At 45.3% G+C, this 11073-nt stretch overlaps 1 protein-coding gene across 1 annotated transcript in view; it reads left to right on the top strand.

The window, feature by feature from the left end:
- Positions 1-8914, top strand: part of VAMP7 (vesicle associated membrane protein 7) — a 32526-nt gene extending 23612 nt beyond the window's left edge. Inside the window, exons 5-8 of the mRNA XM_067548566.1 lie at positions 1176-1266; positions 2822-2889; positions 5309-5401; positions 6530-8914. Of these exons, the coding sequence (XP_067404667.1) occupies positions 1176-1266; positions 2822-2889; positions 5309-5401; positions 6530-6598 (321 nt within the window). The 3' untranslated portion in view covers positions 6599-8914. The remainder of the gene's footprint in view (positions 1-1175; positions 1267-2821; positions 2890-5308; positions 5402-6529) is intronic.
- Positions 8915-11073: the final 2159 nt, after the last annotated feature.

The raw sequence follows: 11073 nt of genomic DNA on the forward strand, positions 1-11073 counted from the left end.
ACTAATGACTGCAGCTCCCCCCACCCCCCGTCCTCAGTTCAGTGAAAACTAACCATGCCAGGACTGACTATGTGAGCACTGCAAGGACACTACATACAGGACCAGGAGGGCATCTGCCAGAAGTGGCTAAAATGGGATGTGCGCAGGACCAGGCTGTTTGCTGGGTCTGATCCATAGGGAGCCAGTAGTGAGCAGTAAACACAGTTTACAGGGTGGCTCTGGACCCTGCTATTGTCTGGAGGATCTGTTTGGCTTGGCTCTCCTATGGTCTCGGGCTGCTCCTTTCATAGTGGAGGCTGTAGGCTAGTCCTTGCGTGTCTGTTCAAATTAGGCTGCCTTATGTGCCCAGAGAAGGTTAGCTAGTCCCCAGTGAGCAGTGTGAACAAGACTAGAGGTGCAGAGCAAGGCCAAGAAGCTTTATGTTTTGCTTACCTTCATTTTAAGTTCAGTCGCTGAGATCTGTTTCCTCAGCGGAGCGTCGCTGAAAAGGGAGTGGGGAAGCAGCAGTGACTGTTTTCCACCGCAACTTGATTTTGGATATGCAGGGCCAGCGAGGGTTGAGAGTTTGACCCTGTATCTGGAACTGCTGGCAGGATTCTAGACAACTGGGTGCCCTTACTTAGCATCTTGAACTCTCCCTGCACTGTCTAGTCAGCGGGCTTTGGAAGAGCCTCACACATAGAGTTCCTATATTCCGTTTAAAAACAGTTGGCCTGTAGTCCTCCTGGGATTCTTGATGGGGTAATTGGAGGGCTAATGCGGGAGGAAAGGCCTTTTATGGCACATAGTTCACCTGTGGCCCATTGCCCGCAACACCAAGCTCCTGCACACTGGGCCTCCTAGGAAATGGCAATGAGTGCAGACTGTTCAAGCAAACTCTGGGACTAGTACATGACAGCAACTGGGGCAGTGAGCTGCTTTCACTTGGGTCTCTGCATGTCTCATTCACTCTGTAAAACTGGGATAATACCCCTCTGGGCTTAGTGAAGCTCAGCGTTTCTGAAACGCTTTGGGGTTCTTAAAAGGTGCTGTCGAGGTTCAGAACATCCCCCCGCCCCCTCCTAGCTTTTCAGCAAGCTTCTTTGGAGAAAACGAGATGAGCTGAGATTGGAGAAATTGTTTGTTTTCATTCTAAACAGTTCTGTACTGTCACTGACTGAGTTCATCTGTTACAGAAATACCACTCAGAGAACAAGGGCACTGACCAGATGGTGGAGACACAAGCCCAGGTTGATGAACTTAAAGGAATCATGGTTCGAAACATAGGTATTGCTGGATTCACTTCCTGCTCTGCACACAATATACACCCCAGGTCCCAGATGAGTGTCCCTCATGGAGGGATTCCTGATGGTGTTATGTGCAGCTCCTGCTTTATGGGAATCCAGGATTTACCTGCCATCTTCTGAGTGGTAACCTGGTTAGCAACAGCATCTGCTACAGTTGGCAGGTATTCCAGCCACACACACAAGTGCCCTGAGTTTGCCGGGGCATGTGTTTGCAGTAAGATTTTACTGTGAATGGAAGACTGGGATTGAGGAGTGGTGTTGGAGCAAACCTCCAAACTGACCAACTGATGGGGGGTGTGCTCCAGATCACAGGCGCGCTGTCTCCATTCTGCATCGAGAACCATGTGGGCCTGAGTGCAGGATCAGGGTCTTAGTGAAGAACTTTGTATCACTGATGGATCTGAAAGGTCTTAAAGCAGGAAAGATTTGGAACTTGATCTCTGCTTGGAGAAGGCCAAGGTTTATCCAAACTAAGAGTTTGCCTACACAGGGCTATGATTTCTAAAGCGGATGAATTAATGTGCAGCATTTTAATGTGCTTTAGAAATCCCACGTCTCTAGAGTACATTACCCCACCATGCAGACAGCCCTGAAATCCACTTGGCTGCTTGTCATACCCATGTAGATTAAAGAGCAACTCACCAGGTTCTGATGTAGGGCTCTTTTTCACTATAAAATATTTGCTTTTGGACCCAAACTATAAAGTTATACAAGAGGGATGAAGCTAAAGGTGCTGTATTGATGCTTCTGTCAAAGCCTCGAGTAGCTTGTTAAATGACCAATCCATAGTGTGACCTGTTTCCCTTTGAGGGCTTCATTTTTAACAGTTCCTGATAATGTTTAGCTCTGGCCCAGTGAAATGGAGTTCAAGGAAAAACTTGCTTCCTCACTTAAGATAGAGAGACAGATCCTCAGCTGGTGTAAACTGGTGTAGCGCTAGGATTTGGCTAAAAGTGGCTTGGGATTGCTTGGGACCTTTCTCCTCCCTCCACCTCAGATACTGTATTCCAAGTAGCTCATGAAGGGATGCACTCACTTGTTAGCTGTCCGGCAAGCGAACTTGGAAAATTTAATTTTTTTTATTTAAATGTTGGTCAATGTCAATATCACCGTACACACACAAACAGAAAAAATATTTCCATCCACATTAATTGAAACATACGGATAAGCAAAGTAAGAAAAATGCTGCTGGAGAACTTAGTTTGGTTTAAAGATAATTGTACATTTTGATATATGATGTTGACAATTTGTGTTAAGTTATAAACCTTTAACTTCTTGGTTCTCAATATCCACTGTCACTGGGAGGCAAACAGTTATGTAGTTTCCTGCAGCTGTGAAAATTTAAATTGATAAAAATAGAAAAAAAGCTTTAAAATAATAAATGCATTTGTTGCCATTATAAGAATAACTATTGACTTCTGCCAACCCTAGTTATATCAGAGATGCCTCCTGGCCTGGAAGTAGCAAGAGACTTGGATAATGAAAGCTACTTTCGCACCTGGATTCTGACTGCTGGTTTGTTCTTCCTCCCTCAGACCTGGTGGCCCAAAGAGGAGAGAAGCTGGAGCTGCTGATAGACAAAACAGAGAATCTAGTGGATTCAGTAAGTGCAGGGGAATTGGGAGAGTGGCTTCAGTGCAGACATATGTAGTATGTTGGTACGGTATTAGTTATGAGCAGAAGCTGATATTAACCAGTATGCACAGATGACCACAAAGACCAGATGCTAGAGCAATATACAAACAGTGCAAATGTTGGGGCTTCCAGTCCCTAAGCTCTTGTGTTTATATCGGGACTTACATGTCGTGTGTACAAGACACATGGCCTTCTTTCAGTCCACCTCTAGGCCTTACCTACGCAACTTGGTTTCCAACGAGGCAGCATTCTACTCATGGCATAGCTCACTGTGCTTTCATTCCTTACTGCACTGTGTTCTGCTATTCGCATCCTAGTCATGGCAGTGCAGGAGAGGTGTGGCTGGATATTGGATACAAGGCTCCTTGTAGACTTGTCATAACTCTGTTCCTATGGGTGCAATGCTGGATTCTTCCCTCCTTAGTGCTAGTTCAGTTAGGTGCTCCTGCTGCTGCATTCTGCTCTGTTAAAGAACTTTCCTGTGTACGTTTCACTCGTCCCCTCTCTTCCTGCCTCTGCACACAAGCCACAGATGCCCACCTGAGCCCTGACCTTCCTTCCTGCTTGCCACTAGGTAAGGAAAAACCCACAGTTTTGGTTCCACATCATCTATGCTGTTTGTTAGAGAAGCCTTAATTATGAAAATAACTGACTCTCAGATCAATTGACTTCAGGCTAATTAGGTGGAAGCCATCTGACCCATAATGATGGTGGCTACTGAAAAGAAACAAGTTAGTGCTGCATGTAGCTCTGAATGGGTCCCCTAGAAGTTCTTCTTCACCTCAAAAATGTCAAGAAATGCTCTTCTGCATTTAAGAAAAGAAGGCAGAAGTGGAAATATCTTCTGATCCCTAATGGTAGAAGAGGGTATGGAAAATTCACCTTGCTCCCAAGAGAGGGCATGGCTGAGTTTCCTATAGCTGGCTTGGATTGGAAACTGTTGCATTATCCTATATGTTGAATGTGCAGCACTCACCAATTCTCTTTCTGATCAAAGTCTTTGCACTGGGATGTTTACATTTTTTTTGTGCATGAAATCATCTGATCTTAAAATACAGCAGGCTGCCAGCCTGGGATGAAGCTCTGTGTTTTGGAGGGTGAGGAAGTTATGGATTACAGAGAAACAGGATGGGAAAAGGAAATAAAGTGAAGACTTACCACAAAGTCGGAATAGCATAAATACTGGAGACAAGCTTCCGGTTATAAAGGTCCCCAGTCAGCTAAGCCCAAAAGGGAACTAGTATCAAAAGCTGCTCAGTTCAAAACCCCTCCTGCTGGTATAGTCACTTACAATGTTGAAGCTGTGCAGTGCCTCTTTGCTCCTGGACAGTAGGCCTGCAAATGATTAGCCTGACTGTCTATGCAACACAGGCCATGGTGGTGTCATGGTAAAAAGCTGGAGGCTGAGCAGAGGGGTGCACATGTACAAGGCTCATTTTTCAGGCCCACACAATCTTTGATGTTGCCTCTTTAACTACCACTTCTGTGGAAGAAAACTAGTGCAGGGCCCCGATCCTGGCGCCCACTGAGGCGACCTGCACTGCTGGTACCAGTGGCAGGAGTAGGAAAGGGGCAAAGCAAGTAAATGGCTTACATCTCAAGGAGACGGGGGCCACAAACAAGGACTGCTGGATGAAATGACCTGTTCGTCTGCAGTGGGGAAGTATTCAGGTTTATTGTAAATGCTGATGGAGAGGTGGAGATTGGGTACATCTCTTACATACAGACTCATAGACTCTAAGGTCAGACGGGACCATCATGATTATCTAGTGTGACCTCCTGTGCATGGCAGGCCATAGAACCTCACCCACCCACTCCTGTAATAGACCCCTCACCTATGGCTGAGTTATTGAAATCCTCAAATCATGGTTTTAAGACTTCAAGTTACAGGGAATCCACCATTTACACTAGTTTAAATCTGCAAATGACCTGTGCCCCACACTGCAGAGGAAACTGAAAACCCCCCAGGGTCTCTGCCAGTCTGACCGGGGGTGAAATTCCTTCCTGACCCCAAATATGGCGATCAGTTAGACCTTAAGCATCTGGGCAAGACCCACCAGTCAGACTCCTAGGAAAAAATTCTCTGTGGTAACTCAGAGCCCTCCCTGTCTCGTGTCCCATCTCCGGCTGTTGGAGGTATTTGCTGCTAGCAGTCGCAGATCAGCTACATGCCATCGTAGGTAGTCTCCTTGTACTGTCCCCTCCAGAAACTTGTCAAGCTCAGTCTTGAAGCCAGTTAGTTCCCCCCCCACCTCCCCCCCCAGGCTGCCCTTGGGAGGCTGTTGGCGGTTCAGTATTAGATCAGGAAGCATTTTGATGAAATCCAGCTGGAGGACTAGGCTGCTCAGCAAGGCTCATGGACTAAGTGGTGGTTGTCTCTCTCCTAGTCAGTCACCTTCAAAACAACCAGCAGGAACCTGGCCAGAGCCATGTGTATGAAGAACCTCAAGCTCACCATCATCATCACAGTAGTGTCGATTGTAAGTTATTGGTGTCATCCTCTCTTCTCGGCGTGATGCTCGTGCTCCTTCCAAAAGTGTTAGAAAATGTCATCCATGTCTCTTCCTTGGAGCCCCCAAATAACCAGTGTTTCCAAGAAAGGAACCCATTTACCTCCCTCACTCGCAGGTTCGCTTCCCCAGGCAAGGATCCAGCATTTTACTGCTCGAGCAAGTGGCTGTCTTCTGCCTAGAACTGGTCAAGAATTTTCACCAATGATTTCCCAACAAAAAATGCCCATGTCACAAAACCAATATCTTCTGTGGAAAATTCATTTGGCCAAAAAAAGCTGTTTTTCCACCAGGAAAATCAAAATGAAGGTTCCTTGGCTGCCTGCCTGCAAAGCTCTTGTCAGTTAAGCTTTCTGCCTGCCAGTTCCAGGGTCTGGGAGTTAGGAGGCCGGCTCCAGGGAGGAAGGGGCTAAAACTGGCAAATGCCATCAGGCAGGAAGCTAGAAGTTGCATTTTGCTGTTCTCAAAATGGAATTCTCTCAATCCCTTCCCACGAAAAATGTGTCATTTTGACTTGTCCTTCCGAGTGGGGATGGAACCCTTTTTAAAAATGGGAAATGTTTTGCAGGGAGGGATTTCCATTTTCCGGCCAGCTCTAGCCTGGCCCATGGCGGGGTGTGGGGCTGTGTCCACCATCTTAATGTCTCAGATGGCAGGGACAGGGAGTTTAGTGTTACCGTCCTCCCCAGCTGTGTGTAGGCCTCCAAGGGAAGGCAGGGACATAGCTGCTTTGTTAACTCTTAGAAGCTGAAGTGCTGGGTTCACAGTATCTGAGCCCAGTGCAGACTTAGTTTTCAGGACCGTCTGTGCCCCAGTTGCTGACTCAAAATGGCTTCATGCCAGAGTCATGGTCTCCTCCTCCTCTTTAGGTATTTACCCACAAATTTTGTTGGTGTTAGCACATTTCATCTGATGGCCTCAAGGTGTAATTTTGCAGGCAACATAGGTGCAGAGCTGTCATAGGTGGACCCTCGCATCACTCTGCGGGGCAGGTGGTGTTATCCCAATGTTTCCAAACCGTGCTTTAGGTACCTAACCGCTACATCTTGAGTAATGGGAAAGATCCTCTATCCACATGACAGTGCTTTCTTCCCCCAGGTGGTGATCTACATCATTGTATCAGCTGCCTGCGGTGGGCTCACATGGCCTAGCTGCGTGCAGAAGTAAACAGATGGCCTGTGCTGATCAGCCAAGGATGAGGGTGCGTGAGCGTGTGCGAAGGAGCAACCCACAGAATAACTTGTCTTTCACCACTGACGCCTCGTTCTTCCATCCTTCCAGGACTTCAGATGTCTCTTTGCCTTATTGCCCCCAGCAGCCCCGGGGCCCTGCCTCCAGTGCAGCTGCAGACTTTAGGAAGTTTTAAAACTACTTGAAGGGATTTTGTTTTTGTTCGTTCTTTTGTCTTAATTACAGAGTTTCTTGACTGGGCGGGCAGCGCTGCCGGCTCCAGAGGGTACGTGCTTGCTTGTCTGTGTGCGTACACGTGCAGCTTTGCACTTTAATGTGAGTGTGCTGAGCAGAGAACAACACTGCTAGTGCCTCCATGTCTGCATGATGAGTGGGGCTGGAGAGCTCAAGGTGGGTTAGTGAAGGTGGGCAGAGCAGTGAAAGCCCAATATAGTGGGAGCAAAATGGGATCTAAGTAATGTCTCCTCCCTACATGTTTGGTCCACAAAGTGATGTACAGAGGTAGGGTTGAATGCTTGCCTAGTCAGGGGCCACCAGTGCAAACATGAGGTGAGGTCACAAATGGAATGGCACTCCCTTAAAGGCATGGGCCCCTCTTGGAGACACATCTCCCTCTTCAAGGGGGAACCTTTTTTCCTTGGGGGGAATCTCTTGGGACATCTGTACTGATGGGTGGCTATAGTGAAATAACTTCTTTTTCACCCTTTCTCTTCTGCCCAACTCCCCTACGTTGTGACTAAGTTGATAGAGTAAAGGTGATGGCTGCGCATGGTGAAGGTTGCGATAACTTAGCTGCTTTGTTTGTCATTGTGTTTGAAGTATCACTTCTGTCCTGTTTGTTTAGCCTTGCCCCACTCAAAATCAACTTGCAGCAAGTGTTTTATCACTCACAATGGACTTGGGGCCAAGCTAATGTTCTAGTTTGTGAAGAAAATGTGGTGTGAGGTGCACTGTGTTTGCATTTCCATCCTGGTAGGAGACTTGCACGTGTTAAAGAAACAAGCCACTGAAACCAGAACTGCGGTGGAACCATCAGTTACTAAGTCTCACCTTGTGCTGTCCTGAAGGAGAGCCTCTTACCCAGAAACCATATGTATTCTGGATTCTTATCTGTGGTATAAAACACCAATGTTAACCATAGGCAGGGGCCCCTGACTAATCCACTGCTATGAGAATCTTGCAGGTCCAAAACTAGCCCCATGGAAACTTGTTGTCCAGTGTCTGATGGTACTTTTGATTATAAACCCTGCATCCTGTCTGGACATCCTTATCCTCAGGGTAGCCCTATATAATTCCTCAATAGTAAAATAGGGGTGGTACTGTGCAGATTTGCAAATGAGTGGCTTGAGGTCTGACCTAGGCAGTGCGTAAAAGGCTTGCTGACTTCTTTTATTGGTAAACTGTTCAATATTTCTTTTGAGAAAGCTCAGTTTCCTATAGAGGGGATGGAGACCAATGCAAATCTTTGATAAATGAGAAACCTGAGCTGGCTTTACATAAATATCTAACTCCTTGGCCTTAAGAATTTCCCAGGGCTGTCACTGAGCACTGAGAAACTCTGGCTGCAATTATTAAGGGGGGGGAGGGTAGAGAGAGGAGGGAGAGGCTTAATCCTAGTGTGTATATTTAAAGCCATGTGCTTATGCAGTGCCATTAATCAGCTGTGATGTACAGAACAGCTTTTGCACCCTCTGGCCTTGAAGAGTTTATCCCTGAGCCATTTAGTATGGGGTCCCCATGAAACAGGGCATGAATTGACACCCCATCATCCTTTGTATTGCCGCACATGATATGGATCTTACAGACTAGCACCTGCTGCAAGAGTGCTCTAAATTCACATCCATGCATGGTTTACCCTCAGTAGACTAAAATCTCACCCATGACAGTTGGAAATTGGTAAGTGTGCTAGTATCTTCCTGCCATGCAAGTAAACATGTTTGTGAACCTGTTCGCAGTGTTAAGTTCACTTGCCTCTCCAGTTGGACTAATAACTGAGAATAGAGGTAAGTGCTAAGTTTATTGGAAACCCCTCACTTATCGAAATACTAATGGCTCCTCTGGGAAGAGCAGGAGATCTAGATCATCTCCTTCAAGCACGCACTACTGCCCCCAAGTCAATGTGCAATTGTGCATGGTTTAGGGGTTGCTAATGTTGTTAATTTCCTATGATTTGTCTGTTTATGTACAAACACTTTTTAAAGAAACGATTTCCTCTCGTTTTAAAGACTGTAGTGAGGCATTACTGTACAATGAAGTTAACCTGTCTGAATAAATGTCTTGTATGGGAAATGACCAGGCTATGCTAAGTTTTATGAAGGGTAGCTTGGCCTTAAATGACTACTCCAAACTCCTGGGGGAGGAGTACCACTGCTCTTAAACAGCAGTCGTCTGAAAAATTATTCTTTAAGACCCTGCTCCACACACACAGCCTTTGTGTAACCTAACTTGCCATGTTTCTGAAATAAGCCAAACTGTTAAAGGATACATGAAATATATCAGCAACAGTGCTGGCTGTCCTGATTACACTGACCTAGTTCCTCCTGAGCAATGAGAAAACTAGTCACTGCCTGTGTAGAACCTTGCCTAGAATGCTTTTTAGAAGCATATTATTCAAATCCTCCACATGTGGAAGAGTTTTTGGTACACAGACTTAAGTAGAAAACTAGCTGCAAGAATGCAGATGAAAACAAATGTGGATCATCTTCTTTTGTTTGTCCAGCACCCAGCACAACAGGGCTCTGATTGGGGTGGTGTAGCTGCTGCTGCAACAAATTTGCATAGCCATCCTCAGGAGCGAAAGACCCTTAAGTCTGGCCAAGCAAACACTAGACTAAACTGGCAGAAGCAAACTTTGTGGAGAACACTCTGTAAAAAGCATGCTGACATTCTGAATCTAAGCCAAACATCCCCTTTTCCTGGGGGAGAAGAAAGGGAAGAGGCTTGTCCCTTTCTGAGAATCCCACAGCAAGACTTCTTGGAGGTGAGAATATAGGTCAAATCTTCACCTAGAAGAATCTGCCAGAGAGAGAAGGAACAGTTGTCAGTTATCCACTGCCTTGCACCTTAGTCATTCATTAGTGAGTCTCTGAGATGAGAACCCTTGTTCTCCTTTCTCTGTACAGGTAATAAATGACTACATGGAGTAAGGTATTAGAGAATTAAGCTTTGCATGTTGGTTGAAAGATAAGTTATCCTCAGTGTTTGGAAACTGCATTAGTAGTAGCTTGTCTGTACTCTACAGTAAACTTTATTTTGCAGGTGACTGTAATTAAAATGCTGACCCTGGCCCAGGTTGATAAAGCAGTGTTTTTCCTACATGTTGCTAGTTTAGTTCATAAGCTCTTTAAGTCCTAAACAAAATAAAATTGCACAGGCACAGAAAGCCTGTTCAGTAGCAAATACAGGGTTTTCCCTATGCTTAAAGCTTGGCATTGTTTGATATGAAATGCAAAAATGCCTGTAAGCTATCTGAATCACAGACACCTTCATCTTCAAAACATTCTTTTTGCATCAAACATTCTATGTAATGTAACTGATTTAAACTAAACATCTTGCATGTCCTTCTAGTAGTGTTACAGCTAGCCTGAAGGATGTGTTCAATGTCTGATTCGGGCAGTTAAAGAAAAGCTGCACTATTTGCTTACTGTGGAGCTTGCGCTGGTGAAACCATGTTAAATAGAGTTTAAAATACCTATCTCAAATTAGCATTTAAGATGTGCACAATCTGGGTTACCACTTAAGATTCCAGCAGGAATCCAAACAGATTCAGGACAACTGTCACTGAAAAATCAGTTGAGAATTTACCTTTTAAAGGATGATTATATTTAAAATGCCCAAAAAAGCCTGTGGGACTCCAGCTCTAAAGGAACATCCAACTCTGCAAACACCAGTTAAACTGATTTATGAATGCTTCCCAGACATGCATATTTTCTACGTTCCTGTGCCTCTTGCAATTCAACATAGCTTATGCTGCCATTCTCTGCATAAGTTAAAACACCTTGTTTACTGTACCTTTACAAAGCTCAGATGGAGAGTGTGGGGAACACAGGTTGCAGAAAAAAACAGCAGGCAGGATTTAAACTCCCCTACTAGGTTTTTTTAAAAATGCAGAGAGTACAGCCTTGGTCCTAATCTACGTGAGAGTATAAATCCAAGAGGAAAGAGATACCTGAAAAGCTACTTCAGTGAGCTAACTTGCTTTCTGCTATGCACTTGGAGAAGGTGTCTCTGCTTTTGGAAGGTCAACAAATCCTCTACATACGGTTACTGGCAAAATTTTACTTGAAGAGAAATATCTAAGCACCTCTATACTAAATGGTAGCCCAATTCTGCGGGATGTCACTGAGGAATAATTAGGGAGGGAGGGATGAGCACAAGGAAGAGATGGCTTAGGCAAAGGCAGGGGCATTATCAAAATAACTTTTTTTGGGGGGTGGGTAAACAGATACTAG

The sequence above is a fragment of the Emydura macquarii genome, unplaced genomic scaffold (assembly GCF_026122565.2).
Source record: "Emydura macquarii macquarii isolate MOO-44397 ecotype Brisbane River unplaced genomic scaffold, CSIRO-AGI_Emac_v2 contig_1253, whole genome shotgun sequence".
NCBI classification, from domain to species: domain Eukaryota; kingdom Metazoa; phylum Chordata; order Testudines; family Chelidae; genus Emydura; species Emydura macquarii.